Source organism: Eumetopias jubatus, unplaced genomic scaffold, assembly GCF_037043125.1.
Source record: "Eumetopias jubatus isolate StellerSeaLion01/CBP00866 unplaced genomic scaffold, mEumJub1_p1.0 scaffold_5, whole genome shotgun sequence".
In the NCBI taxonomy this organism is placed as follows: Eukaryota; Metazoa; Chordata; class Mammalia; order Carnivora; family Otariidae; genus Eumetopias; species Eumetopias jubatus.
The window spans coordinates 124,746,765-124,773,281 of NW_028274811.1; the positions used below are offsets into that span (position 1 = coordinate 124,746,765).

The window sequence follows — 26,517 nt, forward strand, 5'->3', positions numbered from 1 at the left end:
CATAGCAGATCATATAAATTCACAAGTAGAACTGACTTCCACTGAATACGTAAGCATTTTTATCTTCATTACCATCTGGTTTAAATTAACATTTATTTCCAAGCATAACGTAGTAAGCTCTGCCTTGTTATCTGTTTCATTCTGGTAAACTTGGAAAAACCAAAAAGATTTCCCTATTACCCTCTTCCTTTTCATTTCATTCCTAAATTGGCCTGATCCCAGGTTTGTGTTTCATATTGAAACTCATAAAATCAAAAGGTTAAGGCACTAGCATCTCCAACTCACACTCAAAGAAAACATCATAATGTAACTGAACATATATGAGGCCAGAACAAAACAGTGAGTACCACCTTCGCCTCCAATAGAATAGTTTCTCACAAATCCTATCTGGTTCTTCACTCCTACTGTATCTAAACTTATTCATAATATGTGTGAGTTACATGAATGGCTGGTACTGACCTGGCCAGGACTGCCTCTCTACTCCTACACTGCTGATTGCCATAGCCTGACAAACACGTGTGTTAGCTAGCACTAAGCACCTAATACTATGGTAACACAGGAGGTGCTGAGACGAATAACTTTCATCCGGAAGCTATCTACACCATGGTCATATTATCCAAAATACTTATTTTCCAGTTGCCCAAAATGAGGGGAAACAGGGAGAGAGAGAAGGAGACTGGGGAAGAAGAGAATATTACAATTATGAGCTTGATGAAGTCTGATGAAATTATCCTAATTTAAATCCTAAATAACCTAATAAAATCTCCAAGAGAATAAAAAGTTTATAAGACATACAGTTGATATTTACCTCTCTGTCATGCTTACCAGTGAAGAGTATGAGATAACACAATGAAAGGCAGAGTGGCCCTCTGAGGTATGAGACACACTAAAAAATATAGGCAGATTCCGCCCAAAGGTGCTAATTGAACTAATTACTGAACCATGGAACATTTCTTAATCCAGGATGAACTTCATAATATCAGACCTAAGAATTCTGATGATGCCTCATCAGATGCTAGTTGTTCCTAATAATTCATGTAGTTTTCCAGTGTGATGGCAAGTAACCAATATACCATGGTTATACTTTTTCCCCTAAAACCTATTTAAAATATCTTATAGAATGTTATAAGGCAAAACACTGGTTTGACAATCACACTGAAGTATAATCAAAAGTATCATCAATTTTACTTTGTTTATCCTGTTAACCCAGAGTTTGTCCAATAATAAAAACTTTTTACTCTAATATCTTAGAGTAAAAAAACAAAAAACAAACTACAAAAACGTGACTCTTGATCCTAGTTGTCTATTTTAAACAATGGAAACTTGTGATCCATAAAATAAGATGAAAACAGAGAGGGAGGGGCGCCTGGGTGGCTCAGTCGTTAAGCGGCTGCCTTCGGCTCAGGTCATGGTCCCGCGGTCCTGGGACCGAGACCCACGTCCGGCTCCCTGCTCAGCAGAGAGCCTGCTTCTCCCTCTCCCTCTGCCTGCCACTCTGCCTCCTTGTGCTCTCTCTCTCTGTCAAATAAATAAATAAAATCTTAAAAAAAAAAAAAAAACAGAGAGGGAGACAAACCATAAGAGACTCTTAACTACAGGGAACAAACAGGGTTGCTGGAGGGGAGGTGGTGAGGCAATAAGGTGGGTGATGGGCATTAAGGGGGGCACGTGATGTAATGAGCACTGGGTGTTATATGCAACTGATGAATCACTAAATTCTACCCCTAAAACTAATAACACATTATATGTAAACTAAATTGAATTTAAATAAAAATTTTTAAAGAAACACTTATTTTTAAAAAGCCATCTACAGGGGGGCCCAGGTGGCTCATTCAGTTAAGTGTCTGCCTTCGGCTCAGATCATGATTCCAGGGTCCTAGGACTGAGCCCTGTACCGGGCTCCCCGCTCAGTGGGGAGTCTGCTTCTCCCTCTCCCTTTGCCCCTCCCCCGGCTTGTGCTCTCTCTTGCTCACTCTCTCTAATAAATAAAATCTTTTTAAAAATTAAAATAAAAAGGCAACTATAATACCAATATCATATCCCCCAATTAATAATTCCTTAATTATTATCAAGTAACCAATCATTAAATAAATCAATTCTTACATTTCTCTGAAAAAAAAAGATAATATATACATTACCCCTGTCCCACTAGACAGCCAGTAATTGTAAATATTTATATTTCAATTAAAGGTACATTCTTAGTTTTACAGAAAAAGACTTCTCAGTACATTTTATTCAAACTGATCTATATCAAGTTATATTTGTGGGCCTCTAGATCACATTCTTATGCTCTTTTAACTCTCTTCCCACCTCCTATGTTCATATGTCCAGGTCCACACACTTTTCCTTTAAGGGAGAACTCAGTCCAGGCACAATATTAGTACACTTAACAGATATTTTCCTGAAATTTTTTATCAAAGCATTTTCTTCTAAACTGCTCCTGCTTACTTCTAGTATTTCTTCTAAATTTGTTAAATCTATTTTTTCAGAAAAAAATCTGAGAAATTGTAGTTAAAAATAAAATAAGTCTTATAAATAACTTCTATATTAGAACTCTGGGTGTGGACTATAATGCAACTAGTTGGATGACCTTGGTGTTCCATGAGATTTTTTGTTTACAGCCATGTTCATGAACTTGGACATGGATACCAAGTAATAGAAAGAGGGGAAAGCTGCCTTATTTTAGGAAACCAGTATAATCTTGGTTCCAAAACCTAATAAAAAAACAATACAACAACAAAAAGTCCCCATTTATTTGTCAATATAAAATTAAAATCCTAAATAAAATATAAGTTTTGTAAATAGAGCAATATATTTTTTTAAAAAATACAAAGTGATCAGGGCACCTGGGTGGCTCATTCAGTTAAGTGTCCGACTCTTGATTTTGGCTCAGGTCATGATCTCAGGGTTGTGAGATCGAGCCACACGTGGGGCACTGGGCTGGGTGTGGAAACTGCTTGAGATTCTCTCTCTCTCCCTCTCCCCCTGCCCTTCCCCCTCCTCTCTCTCTCCCCACCCCGCAAAAATACAAAGTGATCAAGTAGGATTTACTATAAAAAAGCAAGAATGGTTTAACATTCTGAAATGTATTCACGTAACTCTCTGTATGAATGGACCAGAAGGATAAAATCAAGATTACATCAAAATTCCACAAAAGCATTAAAGTTCAATATCTATGATAGAAATAGATTGAAATTTCTTTATTTAACAAAGTTATATATAAAATCCATCATACTTCAAGAAAAAATATATTAAAATAAAAGGTATTTAACCCAGTACACTGTTTTCCTTGTTTAGTTTTTGCTTAGGAATGGGGTGGGGAGTAGAGCCCAACACCAACTCCCAGCTGGTAAGAAAGACAAAGGAAACACCCTTAGACCTAAATATAGTCTGTCTCTGGCCAGACTGTGCTCATCCAGCACAGCCAGAGTGGTTCTACATCTCAAAAATCAAGTAGGGTTGCCCTGCGGGGGGGACAGGTAAAAGAGGGTAAAGACCACCTATACTGGCAAAGGACCTCTCATCATCTTCATCACAGTCAGATAATATGGTAGCATCATCACTGGGGTGCACTACTGGAGACTTCCAAGTGAAAGGAATTTGTCCTTCCAATGATGGAGAACACTGCGAGTATTCTTAACGAGGCGAGTTCTTGTGCCCTTCCCTTACATAAAAGGGATTTCTATCTGTGAATGCATCTGTAAATCAATCACCATAACCTTTGTGACAACCACTCACAAAGTATCTGACTCAGTGGATTCACATCCTAGCTCAACCACTTAGAATCACGTGTCCCTAGGAAAGTCATGACCAGTTTCTTCATTTGAAACATGTAATAACATTACTACCTCCTCTATTGCTGTGAGGAGAACGTAAGACAAAGTGCTTAGCACATGTTAAGTGTATTGAACAGTACTGGCACAAGGAGTGTTAGCTATTATTAGCTATTACCACAACGTTATCTTGCTGCGCACGTGTGAGCAGGGAGAGGGGCAGAGGCAGAAGGAGAGAGAATCTCAAGCAGACTCCGCTCTGAGCATGGAGCCCGATGCAGGGCTTGATTTCATGACCCTGAGATCATGACCTGAGCCAAAACCAAGAGTCGGATGTTCAACCCACTGAGCCACCCAGGTGCCCCACAGTGTGGTTTTTGATTTGCATTTCTCTGATGATAAGTGATGTTGAGCGTCTTTTCATGTGTCTGTTGGCCACCTGGATGTCTTCTTTGGAGAAATGTCTGTTCATGTCTTCTGCCTATTTTTTAACTGGATTATTCATTTTTTAGGTGTTAGGTTATATAAATTCTTCATATATTTTAGATACCAACCCCTTATTGGATAAGTCATTTTCAAATATCTTCTCCCATTCAGTAGGTTACCTTTAGTTTTGTTGATTTTTTTTTTAAGATTTTATTTATTGATTTATTTGACAGAGAGAAACACAGCGAGAGAGGGAACACAAGCAGGGGGAGTCGGAGAGGGAGAAGCAGGCCTCCTGCCAAGCAGGGAGCCCGACGTGGGGCCCAATTCCAGGACCCCGGGATCACCACCCAAGCCGAAGGCAGATGAGAAGGCATAACTGAGCCACCCAGGTACCCCATGTTGTTTCTAAAGCTGTACAGAAGCTTTGTATTTTGATGTAGCTCCAATAGTTTATTTTTGCTTTTATTTCCCTTGCCTCAAGAGACACACCTAGAAAAATGTTGCTAGGGTCAATGCCAGAGACACTTCTGCCTGTGCTCTCTTCTAGGATTTTTATGGTTTTAGGTCTCACATTTAAGTCTTTAATCCATTTTGAATTTATCTTTGTGTATGGTGTAAGAAAGTGGCCCAGTTTCATTCTTTTCCATGTACCTGTCCAGTTTTCCCAACACCACTGTTAGACTATCTTTTTCCCATTGGTTATTCTTTCCTGCTTTGTCAAAGATCAATTGATCATATAATCGTGGGTTTATTCCTGGGTTTTCTATTCTGTTCCATCGATTTATGTGTCTATTTTTGTGCCAGTGCCATACTATTTTGATGACTACAGCTTTGGAACATAACTTGAAGTCTGGAATTGTGATGCCTCCCACTTTGCTTTTCTTTTTCAAGACTGCTTTGGCTATTCAGGGTCTTTTGTGGTTCTATATAAATTTTAGAGTTATTTGTTACAGTTATGTGAAAAATGTTGTTAGTATTTTGATAGAAATTGCATTAAATGTGTAGACTGCTCCAGGTAGTCTCAACATTTTAATAATATTTGTTTTTCCAACCCATGAGCATGGAATGTCTTTCCATTTGTGTCATCTTCAATTTCTTTCAACAATGTTTTATAGTTTTAAATATAGATCAGGGCACCTGCCTGGCTCAGTTGGTGGAGTGTGTAACTCTTGATCATGTGGTTGTGAGTTCAAGCCCTACGCTGGGTAGAGATTACTTAAAAATAAAATCTTAAAAAAGAAAGACTATAGGGCTTTCCCCTTCTGGTTAAGTTTATTCCTAGGTATTTTATTATTTTTGGTTAATTGTAAATAGGATTGCTTTAATTTCTCGTTCTGTTGCTTCATTATTAGTGTATAGACACTGCAACAGATTTCTATACATTAATTTTGTATCCTGTGACCTTACTGAATTCATGTTCTGGTAGTTTTTTGGTGGAGTCTTTACAGTTTTCTACATATAGTATTATGTCATCTGCAAATAGTGAGTTTTACTTCTTCTTTACCAATGTGGATGCTTTTATTTCTTTTTGTTTGTTTGTTTGTTTGCTATGGCTAGGACTTCCAGTACTATGTTGAATAAAAGTGGTGAGAGTAGACATCCTTGTCTTGTTCCTGACCTTACAGGGAAAGTTCTCAGTTTCTCCCCATTGAGTATGATGTTCATTCATGGCCTTTATTATGTCAAGGTCACTAGAAAATTTTAATACCCTGTAAAGTGAACGTTCCCATGTTTTTGATCTTCAATAATACTATAGGGCAGACTTAAGATTCTTTATTGGCTGGCCTTATAATTACGTTAAAATCTTAACCCTTTATACCATAGACTACAATACTTTATATGATCTAGTCTCTGCCTTCCTCTCCAAATTCACTTCCTGTCATTCCTACCTTTTCTATCAACCTACAAAATGTCAACAAAACCAGACATTCTGCCCCTCCAATATGCTCTAATACACTCCCTTCTTAAGGTCTTGAAGTATGCTGCCATTCTGGCCTGGAAGGCTCTATCTGCTGGGGCTGCCTCCTGTGCATGGTGTAATTCTCAACTAAAAGGTCACCTCCTCAGAGGCTTTCTCTGACTACTCTACATACAATATACACTTCTACTCTCTCTTTCTCTACCCTTTTGCTTTACTTTATTTTATTCTCAACACTTATTACTACATAAAACTATATTAATTTATTAGTGCATCTGTACCTGGTCTGTCTCCAAGCACTCACCTCCACTGAAATGTAAGCATCATGAAGGCAGAGACTTAGATCATATCCAGGAGTACCTGGCACACAGTGAGCATACTGTATTTGTTGATTGAAATAGGCGTCTGGGCTGATGTCCCACAGCTTAGCCCATTACTAATTACTACCCTCAAAGTCAAAGGCCAAAAGAAAGTCACTCTAACTACAAACCATCTGAATTTATTAATGGTAGATTTTTCTAAAAGGTGGTAAAGAGGGGCACCTGGGTGACTCAGTCGGTTGAGCATCCAACTCTTGATTTCAGCTCAGGTCATATTCTCAGGGTGGTGAAATCAGTGAGATCAAGCCCCACATCAGGCTCCACACTCAGTGCAGAGTCTGTCTGAGATTCTCTCTCTCCCACTCCCTCTGCCCCGCCCCCCATGTAAGGACACACTCTCTAAAATAAATAAATCTATAAATAAATAAACAAATAAATAAATAAAAGGTCTTAAAGAGTACGTATAATTGGGGTCTATGATTAAAGCCCACTGATCTTCATATAAAAGTATGGACAAAACCCAATTTGTACAGTGTAAAAGGAAACTGGAGCACATTTTCAAAGGTACAATATACTAGAACATCAGTGACTGGGCATGGAACTGAAGACTTGCTCTTTCAAAGAATGGGATAAACTACACTTTATACCCAGTAAAGTGATGTCATGCATTAGAACTTTACCCAAACTATTGTTCAGAGGATTAACAAAGTTAAACATGTTTCTTTAAACCCTATACAAACCATTTAAATGTTTATTGTGGACCACTGGCCTAGGAATACAACATTCAAAGTCTCTCAAACTTATTAGACCATGGAATGCCTTTCTTTAAATTACTAATTTACATATCCTGGATATCAATTTGGGATAAGCTTCTCTAGAGGTCATAAAGTTATTGTGTTAGCAACCATGAGAGCCTACCACTTGGCATGATCCTTAGTAGTTTGGAGAACAAAAGTTTTGTTTTGTTTTTTCCAATTGCTTTCTTCAGCAGAAGTTTTTAACCACAATAGCCTGGCTCCTCTATTCTTTAATAGTTGTTTTCTTCCAACACTTCTATCAATTTATTTATTTTCTTATTTTACTACACTGTATAAAGTCTCTAAATCTACACTGCATAAAGGCTCTAAATAGTTGTGGGCATCTTTGTCTTTTTTTTTTTTCTTGTCTTTTGATTTAAATGCAAATAGCTCTAGTACTTCAATATATAATACAATATTTATTTTAAATTTTGGTAACTAATTTTTAACAGGTTTTGCTAATTTCTTCTTATTTCTGTTTTACTTAGAACTTCAACTACGAAAGACTACTAACTTTTGTCAAATGTCAATGTTATATAATATAACATCATGTGATTTGTAACTTTTCACTTATTTAATAATGAATTATGTTGAAAACTTCTTGATGGCAAAATTTCCTAATTGTAAAATATCCTAGCATTCCTAGAATAAACCTTACTCGGTCATGGGATACTATTAATTTAGATTACCTGCTAAGTTTAATTACTGAAGAAATCAGATACTTGATTTGCTGAAGTAAGGAATGTCACTTTAAACATACATAATTTAAGTTTTGGAAAGATAATAAGACAAAGATAAAAAAGAAATTAGAACTGCATAGTTCTATTTACCAGAAATTTTAATCAAATTGTATTATCCTGTTCCAGTCATATTCTGTATAGATACCCAAATTTTAGTTCCCTTTAGATCAAATTAATTTTTAAACTGTTGTATGGAAATGAAATTATGTCTTTTGTCTGTTATCCTAAAGATCAGCTCCAGAAAACATAAACTATCCAAGAATGTTAACAGGAATTTTGAAGGTAAATGAGGCAAATTATAAATATCAGAAAGTAAAAAGATGAGACAAAATAACCTAAAAACAACAATCTTTTTTATCTAAAATACAGTGTTTCACCTAAATAACACCATCTATATTTTTTAATTTATAAGGTTTTCCATTGTCATTTATAATACTACAAATAGTGCATTCTTATGAACTACTCTGAATACTAAAAATTAATCATACAATATAACCATATAGGAAAAAGCTGCTCAAGTATTCCCTGTAGTATTCTTGAGTCCTAGGCCAACAGATATAATGCTGTAGAATCTTAATAACCATTTAAACAATTTTTTCAGTTATTATTTCCAAAAAACAATCACTTAAACAATAAACTTATATAAGGTATTATACTCAGATATCAATCTTTACTATAAAAAGTAACAAATTATTAGTCACAACTTCAAAGTCATTTGAGTCCACTTAATAGCATCAGTCTGATCCACTGATCTCCCTAATAAACTGTACTAGAATTTATATGAACCCTCTTTTTCATAGTTTCCATACTTATTTAAAAAAAAAAAGTAAAGACCAAGAATAATGTAAACATCAGGATTCCTAATACTCTATCTCCTACTTCACTGGCAAGTTTGTTACAATATAAATGTTAAAGAAAATAGTGAAAGAATGTATTAGATGATTTATCAACAGTACTCACGCATCATTTGAGCAAGTCATAAATTCTCCCTTTATTTTGGGATGCCATGAACCAGTATGAAGCATTGCTGTATGACCCTTAAAAAATAAAAATATAGGAAAAAAGATAGTTTAAAAAGATTCTTAAAAATAAAGTGACCAGAAACCGACATATCATACTTAAAAGTAAATTTTTAGTCCTCCCAAGAGCACACTATTTTAGTTATAAATATAGTATACTCTCCCAATTTTATTTCATAATATGCTTTGTTTATTTCACTTTGTTTAATTCACTGTATAACTCCCCTGCCTAAAAATTAACACAGCACTTATATAGAACAGGTGCTTCATAAGGAAGGAAATAGAAAGGAAACTGACAGCCTCTCTTTAGGAAACAATGGAAAAACCTAGTAAGAGACAGATAGGCAAAAAAAAAAAAAAGAGAGAGACAGATAGGCCCTACTTTAAAGACTCTTTTCTCAATGGAAAATAAGAATAGAAAGTATTTACAAATAATCAAGGCAGAAGCAAGAGGCTGAGGGAAAAAAATCCACACTTCTTAAAAATGTGTCAACGATCTTAATTCTACATCTATAAGAATAAATATGTGAGAAAAGAAGAAATATCTTTAAAATGATTCAAGAAGATTAGCCCTACTAGTTATAGAGCATAATATAAAAATACTGTAATTAAAACAACGTAATGTTGGTATACGAACTGACATACACACCAAATCAACCAGAGTACATATCAAACATGAATATACACACACACTTCCCTTCTAGGTGCAAAGTCGGCTAGAGTAATCTCATACAGTATGTTCAGATGGGGCAGAAAAGAGCCTAAAACCTAATAAGAGCCAAATCTCTTATTCTGTAAGGGTCCAAAATAAAGCTTGCTGTAAGGAACAAAATGTGCATATTTAAATGACTTGGAAGGAAAATAACTATAGCTCTCTGGAGAGAATGAATTGGAACTGGAATATCCACATATAAACCTGAAGACCATCTATAGTCCAAATCGCCCACAATACCTCATACAGATCTAGCCAACTCCTGACAATCTGCTTATGTTGAGAGGGTACAAACAGGAACCAGAGATGTACAGTAGGGAAGCATGAACTGAAGTAATGGGACTAGATGGGAGGTTTGAGATTCCATTTTCTCTCCTGAGCTTAAGATTGCATATTTAACTATCAAATTGACACTTGCATATGCGTAGGCATTTCAAACATAATAATAGGCCAACAGGGAAATCTTGATTCTTAATGTCTACTTCATTTGCAATCAACTTCTTCCATAATTGCTAAAACTACAAACTTGGAGATCATCCTTATATACTCCAACAACCATAAACCTAAAACCCCTCCCCACTGGAATTCAATCCCCTAGCTAGTCCTGTCAGTTCGGCCCAAAATACATTTTAAATCTATCCACTTTTCTCCTTATTCACCTCACCATTCTTACAGAAGCCAACATTACCTCATGCCTCTATGTCAGTTATTATACACTGTAACTGGTCTGACACTTGTCTCTACTTTTATTCTTGCCTCATGTGCTCCACCTAGCAATCAATACAGTCTTTTAAAAATCTCCTTCTAGGGGAAAAATGAAGGGGGGGTGGAAATCAGAGGGGGAGATTCGTCTCCATGAGAGACTATGGACTCCAAGAAACAAACTGAGGGTTCTAGAGGGGATGGGAGTGGGGGGATGGGTTAGCCTGGTGATGGGTATTAAGGAGGGCAGGTACTGCATGGAGCACTGGGTGTTATACACAAACAATGAATCATTGATCACTACAGCAAAAACTAATGATGTACTGTGTGACTAACATAACATAAAAAAATTAAAATTAAAAAAATAAAAAACAAAATAAAAAATAAAAAAAATATATCCTTCTAGGGTGCTTGGGTGGCGCAGTCGGTTAAGTGTCCAACTCTTGGTTCTGGCTCAGGTCATGATCTTGGGGTCGTGAGATCAAGCCCCGCATTGCACTCCACACTCAGCGGAGTCAGCTTAGGACTCTCTCTCCCTCACCATCTGCCCCCACCCCCGCCAGTGCTCACACTCTCTCAAATAAATAAACCTTTAAAAATATATATATTTATATACACACATATTTATACACACACACATAGAAGTGTGTGTATATATATATATATATATATACACACACTTCTAAAAATATATATATATATATATATACACACACTTCTAAAAATGCCAATGCTTATTGTCCTCCACTGGCTCTCTAGCCTCTCTACATAGTCTACAACAACTCGTTCTGGCTCTTGCTTTCTTTACAACTGCACTTATTTTGTGTTCCCTCTTCCCCAACAGGCACTAATAGGCTGGCCTTCTTTCACTTCCTCTAATACATCCAGCTCTTCCCCCACACCAAGGCCTTCTCATGTGCTTTTCCATTTGTGGGAAAGCTCTTTTCATTCCTCCAATCTCAGTTTATATAGTACTTATTCAAATAATATGACCTAGCCCTATATCTAAGTATATATGGCCCATTCTATTGTTCTCCACCCAAGTATCTGTCCATTTCCTTAATTACAGTCACCACAATTTGTAATTCTATATCTATTAACTTCTTAGATTCTGCAACTGTTGTTTTGCATATTCAAAAGCAAACAAATAAGGCTGAGAGGAACCTAAAATTCAATATAAGCAGAAACAAATGGACCCTACTGTATTTCAAATGAACAACAAACACACTGAAAGAATAAACAGAAGATAACAACCCAAGTAACTATACACTCTGTACTGGATTAAATGGTGGCCCCCCCAAAAGATCTACTCATGTCCTCATCACTAGAAGCTGTGAGTGTGACCTTAAAGAGTCAGAAGAGAAGACACAAAGAAGAAAAAGCTCTGTGAAGATGAGGCAGAGACTGGATTATGCGGCCACAAACCAAAGGAACACCAGGAGTCACCAGAAGCTAGAATAGGCAAGGAAGGATTCCCCTCGAGCCACTGGAGGGGGCATGGCTGTGCTAATACCTTGATTCCAAGACTTCTGGCCTCCAGAACTGTGCAAGAATTTCTGTTGTTTTAAGCTACCAAGTGTGTGATAATTTATTACAGTAGTCTTAGAAAACTAATATATATACTCTCAGGCTAAAGACCAAAAGAACTATAAATAAATATTGAATTCTAGTTAACACACTTACTTCTTTTTTGCAGTGGTATGCGTTAAGAATGCTGGAACTGCTTTCACTACAATGAAGAATTAAGGAATTGAAGAAATACTTTTGAGGACAATGAATTTCTCCCTGTTAGAAAACGGAGTTACAAAAGTGGAAAGAAGAAAATCTAGAATGAACCCTACGGAATTTGACTGAAATCAGGGATATCAATATGAACCCACGATTTCTTTTTTTTTTTTTTTAAAGATTTTATTTATTTATTTGACAGAGAGAGACACAGTGAGAGAGGGAACACAAGCAGGAGGAGTGGGAGAGGGAGAAGCGAAGCAGGCTTCCCGCAGAGCAGGGAGCCCGATGTGGGGCTCGATCCCAAGACCCTGGGATCATGACCTGAGCCGAAGGCAGACGCTTAACGACTGAGCCACCCAGGCGCCCCTGAACCCACGATTTCTAACAGGTAGATATAAATATAGGTGAATATGGATGTGTGTAAGTTATTCTTGAGCTTTGTATACTGAGAATGGCTGGAAGCAATGATACCCCAGCCTAGCACAGAGATCCTGGTTTCTAAATTGCATTCTCCACTGAAAGGAAATAGGGCTCCTTGAAGAAATATTTGATTCTTGTTCATACAAGATGAACATGGAACATTTGGTTGTGCCAAAAAATAAGAAAGTGCAAAAATGATGGGGCTATGTTAAAGAATAAAGGCAGGTTGAGGGGCTTCTACTGGGACAATTAGGGCATCAAAATAAACAATGAAAGTAATGGATTATAAATGACTGACTAAACTAGGAACTCCTGGGTGTATATGAATAAATAAATAAGAGAAAGCTCCTCCTTGCAATAGGATGATAATAAATATAAAATGAATGATGGAGTTAGAAAAATCACCATTTTGTAATCATCACAGTAATAACTGATTCATGCAAGAATCATCAATGGATGTTAAACTGTTGGAGAAAAGGTTGATAATGAACAGGGAGAGTATTTCCCTACTCTCAAAATCCCCCTGCAAATTACTTAATAAGTACAAAGAGAAAACAGCAGGGAAGAGATCTGGTATTACACTACCTTAAACAAGTGATCAAATTAACATCGCCAATACTGGGATGTACTGGTATCATGTGCTTCCTGATATGAGGATGTAAGAAGAACACAATAGTGTTTCTATGACAGACTTTCTAAAAATGCATACCCAAACTCTAATGATGAGGAAAAACAGGCAAAATCAAATCCTATATCTGTTGCTATATATTTACAACTTCTACACAGTTATAAAATAAATGGCTTATAGTCTTCAAATATATCAAAGACTCTTTTTTTAAAAAAAAGGTAGAGGAACTATTCCCAATTAAAAAACAAAAAGGCAAGGGCACCCGGGTGGTTCAGTCAGTTAAGCATCTGCCTTTGGCTCAGGTCATGATCACAGGGTCCTGGAATCAAGCCCCATGTCGGGCTCCTTGCTCAGCAGAAAACCTGCCTATCCTCCTCTCTCTGCCCCTACCCCCACCCTCATGCTTGCTCTCTCACTCTCCCCTTTCAAATAAATAAGTAAAATCTTAAAAAAAAAAAAAAAAAAGTACGACTACTAAGCTGGTGGGAATATAATTATAAAGGAGATTGTTGAGACAACTGTGGACTAAGGATCAGATAACAGTATTTTATCAAGGTTAAATTCATGGTTATGTTAAAAAAATATAACGTTATTAGGAAAACTACACTGAAGAATTTAGGAGTAAAGGAGCAAGATGGCTACAACTTATTTCAAAAGTTGGGGAATATTACACACATAATTCGTATATATGTGCATATACCTATGTGAGTGAGTGGGGGGAGATATGTAAGTGTGGGGAGGGAAAGAGGGACAGAGTTCGTATTAGTTGCTGAAGGAAGGAGGGGGAAGATAAAGCAGTGGGGCAAAATGTTAGCAACTGATGAATCCAGAAAAGGGGCATAAGGAAGTTCTATATACTATTCTTATAACTTTTCTGTAAACTTGAAATTACATCAAAATAAACGCTTAAAAAAATATTCTGGCTGCTCTGTGAAGAAAAGCCTGTTGCAAGTCAAAATAGGAATTGAGAAGATAGTGCTGTGGTTCACACGAACACTGACAGTGGCTTGGACTAGGGTGCAGCAGTGAAGTGTTCAGAGGTTAAGAAGATGTGGGATATGTTTTAAAGACAGAGACAACAGGTTTCCCTAAAAAACTGGGTCTGGGCTGTAACCACAGATGAAGGCAAAGTCTGCAAACTAAGCAACTGTGTTGTGTAAATGGTGACTATACAAATAACATGTCATTCTCTCCGGCCATGGAGAACATGAATTCTCTTTTCTAGTTAGGAAATTCCCCCCATAACAACTCTTGGGGTAGAAGACAGAGACTACCCCTCATTGAGAAGTGGAAAAGTCAGGTGCTAACTTTGCCAGCCTCCCTTATACATGTGACACAGGAATGCAATCCAGCTCCAGCCACTGCATTCCCTTGAGCTGTAACTCATGGACAATGGAGTGATAACTTTCCATGTTAGTCCATTTGGGCCACTATAACAAAAATACCATAAACTGAGTGGCTTATAAGCCATAAACATTTTTTTCTCACAGTTCTGGAAGCTGGGAAGTTGAAGATCAAACTGCCAGCAGACTTACCATCTGAACTTCCTAGTTCACAGAGGCTGTCTTTTTCCTATAACCTCACATGGTGAAGGGGCAAGAAAGCTTTCTTGGGCCACTTTCACAGGGCACTAATCCCATTCATGAGAGCTCCACATTCATGACCTAATCACCTCCCAAAGGCCCCAAAGGCCCCACCTCCTAATACCATCACCTTGGGGGTTATGATTTCACCATATGAATTCTGGAGAATATTCAGACCATAGCAGTCTCCTTAAGGGCAACAGTACCACACCTCCTGCAAGAGAAAATGCCCGGCTCTTAAGAGGCAGTGGTACTCTGTGATATCCAATTTCTGGCAATGACCACCACAATTTTATCAGGAAACCAGGTTTAGAGCATGGGTGGGGCATTGTTCCTGCACTACACATCAAGTGTGGTTCACTAGACTTCTAGCATTCTCATTATGCATAAGTCAAGTACAGTAAGTTTTACTGCACAAAGCCAAGAACAGGTACTGAAATCCTAGCTCATAATTTTGAACAGTGAACTGGAGTGAATTAAAATATGTTTTATAGGAGATTCCAATTTCACTCATGATGGAATACACACATTCTACCCCATCTCTCAATTTAATTACAACAAAAAATTCTGAACAAAATAAAGAAGGTAAGGGGCACCTGGGTGGTTCGGTCAGTTAAGCATCTGACTCTGATCTCAGCTCAGGTCTTGATCTCAGGGTTGTGAGTTCAAGTCCCACACTAGGCTCCACACTGGTCATGGAGCCTACATTTAATGAGAAGGGGCGGGGCGGGGAGGGGAGGGACGAAACTACCAGAAGACAATGAATAGTGAATAAGAGCAAGCAAAAAGGGTATAGAACCCAGGTCTTAAACAGCAGTTGGGGGATGGTTTCTGCTTTCTATATTTCTTGACTTAGGCTCTGGGGCAGTCCACAACTAACAACTGAGAGCAAGAGCGGACAGAAAGTTCCAAAAAAAGGTTCCTCTCCCCAAGACATGGGGTGGCAGATGGGTGGTGAAGGGCCTGTGGGACAAAGCTCTTGTGATCTGACCTACCCTATGCCAGCCAAGCACAAGTAACAAAGCTGCAAGTCTCTCCTCAGTGCTGGCACCAGAAATGAAAGAAGTCCTTACAGGTCAAAGAACTATCGATTTCCCCCTTTCCACACCAGGCAAGTGCTGGCTCTGGGTGGCACTTCTCATCTTCCCAACCAGCAGCAGTGGCCCTGTGAGGCCATTACAGCAGACAAGTGCCAGCAACAAAAACAGCAGTTGTCTTCTCAGTAACAGAAGCAGCCCTTCAGGGAGGATACTTGCTGACTCTCCTGATCCTAAACCAGGAAAGAACCAGCAACAAAGAGGCATGGTGCCTACTCCCCTGAACCACAAGCAACAATAACAGCAACCCCTGTGTGTCAGAACACTTTTGACACTCCGTGTTTTCTACTCGGCCAGTATTAGCAACAAAGCAGATCACCTACCAACATACATAGAATAGAACACTTCTGATACTCTATGCTTTACACCAGGTAGCTACACTGCCTTTTCCCACCAACACATAGAAACAGCTGCTGTGGGTAGAGAAATTTTTATTTTTCCACCCCACTCCCGCTTTGCTTAGAGGCATAAGCTACATTTATGGGAACTGCTACATTGCATAAAAAGTGTCTGATTTTCTAAAGATTTATTTATTTATTCATTTGACAGAGAGAGACACAGCGAGAGAGGGAACACAAGCAGGGGGGGAGTGGGAGAGGGAGAAGCAGGCCTCCCGCCGAGCAGGGAGCCTGATGTGGGGTTCGATCCCAGGACCCCGGGACCATGACCCGAGCCGCAGGCAGACGCCCAACGACTGAGCCACCCAGGTGTCCCCAAAAGTGTCTGATTTTCTAGCAAGAACATCAGAACAGAAAGCCCCTGCAAGAGAGTAAAGGGAAAATCATGGGGTGAAGGGTAAGAAAGGTGGAGAAAAATACCCTTTAAATTTGTACACCTGCACTCACTCCTGAGGTGCCCTGTGTGAAACCTACCAGAATCAACCTGAGAAAAGCACTGAGAACTGAAGATGGTGTGGACTAGGGACCACACGGGTCCCTGGGTAATATGGGAAAAACCAAAATAGCATACAAATGCTTTGGAAATTAATACTGCAAGGAAAAACAGCTCATAGGAAGCAGGTCAGGACTTAAGAGTGTAAAACTAATCAGGCTGACTCTCAGCTAAAAAAGAAACCACACACTCAGAAAAACAAACAAACAAACAAAAAACCTACCATTCTCCAGAGGTTTTGGACAGGACTAAGAATATCATAACACAATACTCAAAATGTCAAGGATACAATCCAAAAATAATCATACAAAGAACCAGGAAAACCTAACCAGCTCCCAAGAAATAAGATAAAAGATACCAAGCACAAAAGGATCCAAATGCTCTAATTATCAGAAAAAGACTTAAAATCAGCATTTATGACCCTGATACATAAAAGGAAAGTTAACACATTTGAAGCAAATGCAAAGATAGAAGTGCTCAGCAAAGAAAACCAAACTATTAAAAAAGGGATATCTGGTCATATTGAAAAATATAATAATGGAAATAAAAAATCCACTGGAAGGGCCCAATAGTAGAATGGATATGACAGAGGAAAAATTCAATGAACCTGCAGGCAGATCAATAGAAATAATTCAGTCTAAACAGGAAAAAATGAGAAGAATCACAGAGAGCTATGAGACAATATCAAAAAATTTAGTACTCATGTTATATAAGACTTAGGAGAAGAGAGACAGGTGCAGACAAATATTTGAGGAAATAATGGCTAAAAATTTCCCAAATATGGTGAAGGAGGTAAATTTACAGATACAAGAACTCAGTGAATGCCAAACAGGATGAACTAAATAAAAACAAAAATAATAACTAAAAAAATTTTTAAAGCTTACACCTAGACACATATTAATCTATTAAAAGCCAAAGATTAAAAAAAAAAAAATCCTAAACACAAATATAAAAAAAAACACATTACATAACGAAAAACAAATACTTGAATTACTGCAGGGGACTCATCAAAAATAAAGCCAGAAGACAGCAGACCAACATTTTTAAAGTGCTGAAAGAAAAATACTGCTAAGTTAAATGTACAGAAAATGTACCTTAGGAATGAAGGTGAAATAAATACATTGTGATATGAAAGAAAACTAAGAGAATTTGTCACCTGATTTAAAAGAAATGTTACAGAAATTGAAAAAACTGATCATATATTTCATATGGAAATTCAAAGAATAGCCAAGAAAATGTGAAAATTCTTTTACTTCAAGAATACTTATTACAAAGTTGGATGCCTACCTCACACCACACACAAAAATTAACTCCAAATGGATCAAGATCTGAATGTAAGGGCTAAAACTATAAAACTTAGAAGAAAACATATGTGTAATTCTTCATGAGCATAGTTTAGGCAACGGCACTAAAGGCACAAAACAAGGAAAAATTAAATTGAGCTTCATCAAAATTTAAAACTTTTGTGCTTCAAAGGACACCATCAAGAACATGAAAAGACAACCCAAAGAATGGGAGAAAATATTCGCAAATCATATATCTCATAAAAGACTAATAATCCAGAATATATGAACTGTTAGAACTCAATGATAAAAAAACAACCCAATTTTAAAACACGCAAGGATTTGAACAGATATTTCTCTAAAAAAGATTTACAAATTGCTAATATATACACAAAAAGAAGCTCAACATAATTAACCATCAGGGAAATATAAATTAAAACCACAGAGACACCCACTCCACACCCTCTGAAATGGTTATCATTAAAAACAAACAAACAACAACAACAACAAAATGAGAAAATTACAAGTGTTGACAAGGATGTATAAAAACTGGAACCCTCATACACTATTAGTCGGTATGTAAAATGTTACAGACACTTTGGAAAACAGTCTGTCAGTCCCTCAAAATGTTAACATAGAGTTACCATAGGACCCAGAAATTCCACTCCTAAATATACATCTAAGAGAAATGACAACATACCTCCACACAAAAACTTGTACAGGAATGTTCACAGTAGCATTATTCATAATAGTAAAAAAAGTGGAAACAGCACAAAAGTCCATCAACTGAAGAGATAAATGTGGTATATCTATACAATAGAAAATTGCTTTTGCAACGAACATAAATTAAATATTGATACATGCCACAACATGAATTTTAAAAACATTATGCTAAGTGAAAGGTCCACATATTGTATGATTCCATTTACATGAAATATCCAGAATAGGCAAAAATCTAGAGAGACAGAAGTAGATTAGTAATTGCACAGGTCTTTGAGGGGTGGTAGAATTGAGGATGATGGCTAAGGAACAGGGAGTATTTCATTTTTAATAGACTACTTTTTGGGACAGTTTGAGGTTCACAGCAATATTGAGAGGAAGATACAGAGATTTACCATATATTCCTTGCCCCCACATGCATAGCTTCTTCCTATTATTAATATCCCCCACTACAGTGGTACATTTGTTACAACTGATGAACCTACACTGACACATCATTATCATCCAAACTCCACAGCTTACATTAGGGTTCACTCTTGATACTGTACATTTTATGGATATGAACAATTTATAATGACATGTATCCATCATTATAATATCATACAGACTAGTCTCATTGTCTTAAAAATCCTTTGTGTTCTGCCTAATCACCACTCCCTGCCCCCCTTATGGCAACCACTGATCTTCTTACTGTCTCCAGTAGTTTCTTTTGGGGAGGATAAAAATGTTCTAAAATTGATTGTGGTGATGGCTGCACACTCCATGAATATACTAAAAACCACTGAACGTACTAAAAGCCACTGAACACACACACATTAAATGGGTGAATTTTATGGTATTCTATCTCAAAATTAAAAATTAAAAAAGACAGTCTAAAATAAGTTCTTCATGTGAAAGGGAAATGATAAGAGAACCACTGAACATACATGTTAAATGTGTGAATTTTATGGTATGTATATTCTATCTCAAAATTAAAAATTAAAAAAGAAAGTCTAAAATAAGTTCTTCAAGTAAAAGGGAAAGGATAACAAAGAGAAACCTAGAATATAAGCAATGAAGGGACAACAAAAGAAAAGGGTAAATATCTGAGTAAGTAGAACAATATGTTTCACCCTTAACTTGTTGAAAACAAAAATTATTATCATTGCCTGATGGGATTTTCAATGTATGTAAGTGTAACACATATAATAACTGCATCAGGATTGGAGGAAGAGCCTATGTGGTTGCACAATTCATATTTTATACTTGAAATGGTAAACTATTAATTCTAAGTAGATTATATAAAACTTAAAATATATTTTTATAGTTCCCTAAAGCCACCACTTAAAAAACTATACAAAGAGACATAATTAAAATCTAACAGGTAAATAAAAATGAAATTCTAAAAATGTTCAGATAATTTAAAAGAAGTCAGGGCGCCTGGGTGGCTCAGTTGGTTAAGCGACTGCCTTCGGCTCAGGTCATGATCCTGGAGTCCCGGGATCGAGTCCCACATCAGGCTCCCTGCTCAGCAGGGAGTCTGCTTCTCCCTCTGACCCTCCCCCCTCTCACGTGCTCTCTCTCTCTCATTCTCTCTCTCAAATAAAATCTTTAAAAAAAAAATAAAATAAAAGAAGTCAGGAAAGATGAAGCAGAGAACAAAGAACAGAAAGAAGCAAAAATAATGAAATAGTAGAATTAAATCCAACCATATCAATAATTACATTAAACTTAAATGAGCTAAAAACACCAATTAAAAGACAATGATTACCATTATACATTAAAAAGCAAGACCCAACAATACACTTCTTTCAAGAATCCAACTTGAAATATAATGATATAGAAAGGTTAAAAATAAAGAACTGAGAAAGATCTAGAAGCACTGTGACTCAGAGCCTTGAACAGAATAGCCTTTGCTGTTCCTCTTTCTGCATGGCCCCTTCTCAGATATCTGTATGGCTGGCTCCCTCGTGGATCCTTCATCCAGGTCTCAGCCTGAATGCCATCCCCTCAGAGAGGCCACCCTGACTACTCTATCTACAAGCCCCTAGTCACTCTCCATCCCCTTAATGGGCTTCATTTTAATTCATAGTACTTACTACTCTCTGATTTTGTGATATATATTTTTGCATATTTTCAATGTTTCCCCACTGGCATATAAATTTCATGATGGCTTAATCTAGCAGACATTCAATAAATGTTGTTGAATATGGGGTGCCTGGGTGGCTCAGTCATTAAGCATCTGCCTTCGGCTCAGGTCGTGATCCCAGCGTCCTGGGACCGAGCCCTGCATCGGGCTACATGCTCAGCGGGAAGCCTGCTTCTCCCTCTCCCACTCCCCCTGCTTGTGTTCCCTCTCTCACTGTGTCTCTCTCTGTCAAATAAATAAACAAAATCTTTAAAATAAATAAATAAATAAATGTTGAATAAATGAATACAGAACAAAATATACCAACTTGAGTGAATATATTAATATCACATAAGGTTGACATCAGAATATGAAAAATCACAAGAGATAAGGAGGGACATTACATAATGATAAAAGGATCAAGTCACCAAAAAGACATAGCAATTATAAGTGTATATGCACCTATGGGGTGCCTGGGTGGCTCAGTTGCTTAAGCATTCAACCCTTGATTTTGGCTTAGGTCATGATCTCAGAGTTATGAGGTTGGGCCCTGCACCAAGCTCTGTGCTCAGCATGGAGTCTGCTTGAGATTGTCTCCATCTCACTCTGCCCCTCTCCCCACTTGTGTGCTCTCTGAATGAATGAATACATAAATAAATAAATAAAGTCTTTTAAAAAAAGAAAAGCTAAAGCAAGTCTCTATAATTAACGCATCCACCTTAAAATATTAGAATTAGAAAACTATTCTTAAGCAGGCTCCACACCCAGCACAGAGCCCAACATGGGGCTCGATCCCACTACCCTGAGATCATGACCTGAGCCAAAATCAAGAGTCAGACACTTAACAGATGGAGCCACCCAGGCACCTCTCCAAATAATCTTTAGATTCAAAATAATTTCAAACAAAATCCTAGCAGGATTCTTTGTATGTATAGACAGGATAATTCTAAAATGTATGTGAAAAAGTAAAGAAACTAAAAGGGCCCAATATCAAACCTATAATGAGATATCACCTCACACCTGTCAGAATGGCTAAAATCAACAACAGAAGAAACAACAGGTGTTGGCGATGATGAGGACAAAAGGAACCCTCATGCACTACTGGTGGGAACGCAAACTGGTGCATCCACTCTGGAAAACAGTATGGAGATTTTTCAGAAAGTTAAAAATAGAACTATTCTTTGATCCAGCAATCGTACTACTGGGTATTTACCCAAAGAATACAAAAATACTAATTCAAAGGGATCCATGCATCCCTATGTTTATAGCAGCACTATTTACAATAGCCAAATTATGGAAGCAGTGCAAGTGTACTGATGAATGTATTGATGTGCTGATGAATGGATAAAGAAGAGGTGATACATATATATATTCAGCCATAAAAAAGAATGAAATCTTGCCATATGTAAGGACACGGATGGAGCTAGAAAGTATCATGCTAAGTGAAATAAGCCAGTCAGAGAAAGACAAATACCATATGATTTCACTTATATGTGGAATTTAAGAAATGAAGCAAAGGAGCAAAGGAGAAAAAAAGAGAGAAAGAGAGAATGAGAAGCCAAGAAACAGACCCTTAATTATAGAGAACTGATGGTTACCAGAGGGGAGGTGGGTGAGGGATGGGTGAAATAGGTGATAGGGACTAAGGAGTGCACTTGTCATGACAAGCACCAGGTGATGTATGTAAGTAATGAATCACTACATTGTACATCTGAAACTAATATAACACTGTATGTTAACTGTAATTACAAGCTTTTTTTAAAAAGAAACTAAAATAGCCCAAACAATTTGAGACAAAGAACAAAGTTGGAGCACACTGCCAAATTTTTTTTAATTTTTTTTAAAGATTTTATTTATTTATTTGAAAGAGAGAGAGAGAGAATGAGCAGGGGGAGGGGCAGAGGGAGAGAGAAGCAGATTCCCCACTGAGCAGGGAGCCCAACTAGGGACACGATCCCAGGGTCCTGGGATCATGACCTGAGCCAAAGGCCGACGCTTAACCACCCAGACACCTGAACATACCACCGAATTTTAAGCATACTAAAAAGATGCAATAATCAAGGCAGTGTGGTATTAGTGAAAGGATACTGACACAGCTACAGAAGAGCATAGAGAGTCTCAAAGTAGAGAGCCTAAACTGCCTTGGCTTCCTCAGTCTTGCAGACTCCTCCACACCTGCTGCACTCTCCTCCTCTGCCTAACTGAACTCCATCTCCACTGACATCTCTGCCTGACCCTATAATCTAATGCATAGTCTGCTTACATCCCAGTCAGTTCCCATTTACTATTTTCCTCTCCCACTCCCAGACTCTGGGATTCTTACAGATGGATGCTGCTCAGTCTAGTTCTTGGACCCTCACTTCCAGTACTTTGTCCGAGCAACAACCCAACAACTCACCGAGACCACTGAGGTCTTGAAGGCAAGCCCCAGAAAATAGGTTTTTTTACTGGTATCTGTTGATTAGAGTTGAAATAGCATCTTGGAATATAAAGGATATTTTTAAGAGGACCAAAAGAAAATGATCCCTATTACAGAAGAAATTAAGATCAAAAGGATATGTGGGCACCTTAGCTGCTGAGTACCTAGAATATGAACACAAGTAGGTTAAACTGTAAAAAATCTAAAAGACTGTGAATGTTGTTTCTTGTTTGTAAGATAGGAGCATGACAAAGGCAATGGGAATGTTAAGTACCCTTGTGTTAAAACAGTGACCAAAATTAGTCATAAAAAAATCAAGTTCAACTAAGGATTCTTAAATGGATCTAAACAGATTCAGTACCATAGCTAACATTAGCGGAAAAAATTTTAAAGTGACACCTACTAAAGAACAGCCAGTGACTAAAACAGTTTTTCATCAAATAAACTAGTTTTTCTCTCTTTCTCCCTTATCTAAACACAGGCACTCCTGAAAAAAAAACCCTTTATTTAACAGCCTTAACTGGAAATAGCCTAGAAGAATTACGCATCCATTTGTTTCTCATAAATGTTATCCTTTCCCTAAAGAGAGGACATTACTGAACCATGATCAATACTGGTTTCCTCTAAACACACACACACACACACACACACACACAGACGGGGCGGGGGGGCACAGCGCAATGCGTGCTGATTTGTACCAATCTATACATACTCTTGTGGCTGCCACATGACAAGAACTGTAAAGAGCCGCTCTGATGCAGTGCCATCTGTAGTCACTGAATAAGGTGAGGCTCTGTGACCCACCCAAATGAAAGTGCCCATGTCTTTGGCATGGTGAGCTAACTAACAGAGGCAACTCACATGATGAGATGAAATGCAGCAGAGAATATAGTGTGAACTTGGATCCAAAAGTTCTTCTTATCCAGAGTCCGTTCTTTGGCTGTTAGGAATCACAAAAGTTCCTAAAACTGTCAGCAAAATTTTGTGTGCATACATTTTGCTGCAGAAAATGTTCACAGCTTTAATGCAGGAGTTGGCGAACTTCTTCTCTAAAGGGCCAGATAATGAGTATTTTAAGCTTTGCAGGCCACACGTTCTCTGCTGCAACTATTCAACTCTACCACTGTAGCACAAAAGTAGCCACAGACATGTAAGTAAATGAACCGGCATGGCGGTTTCCAATAAAACTTTCATTTACAAAAACAGTGCAGGCTGGATTTGGCCCACAGGCTGTAGTTTGTCGACCCCTGTTGTAATCCGTCCACACTCTTAGTCAGTTCCTTCTGTGAATCAAAGACTCTGAAGTCCAAGTTTTTCTAATTCCTGGGTGATTTTAAAATCCATTTGAATACATTGAAGAGATAAATTCATTCTTCTGTGATCTACTCAATTCTAATGACCTCTTCCAATATATTTCAGCAGCCCCAACTACAGCTAACTCTGCCATTACCACAAATAGTTACTTTTCTGAAACCATGAATTTCCAGTATTTATTGATTTAACAAATATTTTTCAGCTGATATGTTCTGGGCTCTATATATTCCATTTACTGGTCACAAAACCTCCTATCTTCCAGTTCTTCAACTTTCTTTATTTTCATTCATCCACTCCTTAAGCATAAACCTGAAAGTCCTTTCGCTTTACCTACAATGAACCACTTTTATTCTGGAATAACTCCCTCCTCCTCATCACTGTATTCCATTCAAACACCCAGGCTCCTGAATAAGACTCAAGAACATCATACAAATATGCAGAATGACTGTCTCTGCGAATTTACATTCTACAGCCCTTAGTGCTCCCATAGTTCTTCTAGTCATTTTTCTCTCACAACTGTCAATAGCTATTCTAAGTCTTTACTATCTTACTGAAGGCTTCATCTCAACATCTCCCAACACAAAATTAATGACTCTGCCAGTAGATGGTGACACTTTTAGTTTCCTACCTAAGACCCACAATCTATAAACATATCTGGATATGAGCCTCTACAATCCCTCCATCCCCAGTGTAAATATATTCCATCCTCCCACTGGAAGCCAACTCTTGCTCTTCTGTGTGATCACAACCACTACAACCTCCTCATGGACTTGCATTATTACTTAGTATGTGTGGTTTTTGCAGAACTATATTAGTTATCCATGCTGTGTAACAAATCACCACAAACTTAACTAATAAATTGGAGGTAGCCTAAGACACTAACAGTTTTGGAGGTCAGAAGTCCATCACAAAGTAACTGGTTTCTTTGCTTAGGGTCTCATAGACTGAAATCAGGATCATGGTAAGGCTGTGTTCCTCTCTCAAGGTTCGGGGGAGGAATCTGCTTCCAAGTTCACTGAGGTCACTGGCAGAATCCAAGTTCCTTGTAGTTGTAGGACTGAGATGCCCATTTCCTTGCTGTCAGCTGGAGGCTGCTCTCAGTGATTAGAAGCTGTGTGCCTTCCTTACCACACGGATTCCTCCATCTTCAAAGCCAACAAATGAGAAGCTTTCTCATGTTGAATCTAAATTAGACAAAAGCTATGCCTGCAAATCTCTGCAAAATAATCCCCTCTTTATCTGTAACTCCTGTTGAAATGGCTAAGGAGTAATATCCTTAAGCTTTCTAGAGGTCACCTGGCTTGGTTGAGAAAATCTATGAAGCACACATTAATTTCTTGAAAAAGCCTTCAGTGTAACTGAATAATCTGACCTTATGATCTTTCTGAGGTTGAGCAAAAGGTTATATGTACACTCTTGGTTTCTTCTCTGAATCACATTTTTGGAAGCAATTTCTTCATTTTAACATTATTTGCCATCTAAGATAGGCTCAAAATTAACTAAATCATCTAGCCCTGGTTCCCTTTTAATAAAACATCTTTCAATTTAACTTTATTCTCTCATATTTTCCTATAAGCAGCAAGAAAAAATCAGGCAGTACCCTCAACACTTTGTTCAGAAATTGCCTTAGCTACATACCCAATTTCATCAAGTAAGTTCTGCTTACAACTTCAAAGCCAGAAACAGAAACTCTCCAAGTCAAATCCCTCCCACACTTTAAATCTCTTTTGCCAAGAAAGGCTCAATCCCTCAAAGGGCTCACCTGATTAGCTCGACCCACTGAAGATAATCTTCCTTTCTTAACTGTGCCATACAATATAACCTAATCATAGGAGTACTGCATCCTGCTCATAGTTCACATCCACACTCACGGGGAGGAGCAGGGAATCTTGGGTGCCCTCTTAGAATTCTGCCTAC

At 37.7% G+C, this 26,517-nt stretch overlaps 1 protein-coding gene across 3 annotated transcripts in view; it reads right to left on the reverse strand.

The window, feature by feature from the left end:
- WDR70 (WD repeat domain 70) overlaps positions 1 to 26,517 on the reverse strand; it is a 290,485-nt gene that overhangs the window by 171,559 nt on the left and 92,409 nt on the right. For all 3 annotated transcript variants that reach the window (XM_028098034.2, XM_088023519.1, XM_088023520.1), the window contains one exon: positions 8,938 to 9,014. In XM_028098034.2, the coding sequence (XP_027953835.1) occupies positions 8,938 to 9,014 (77 nt within the window). The remainder of the gene's footprint in view (positions 1 to 8,937; positions 9,015 to 26,517) is intronic.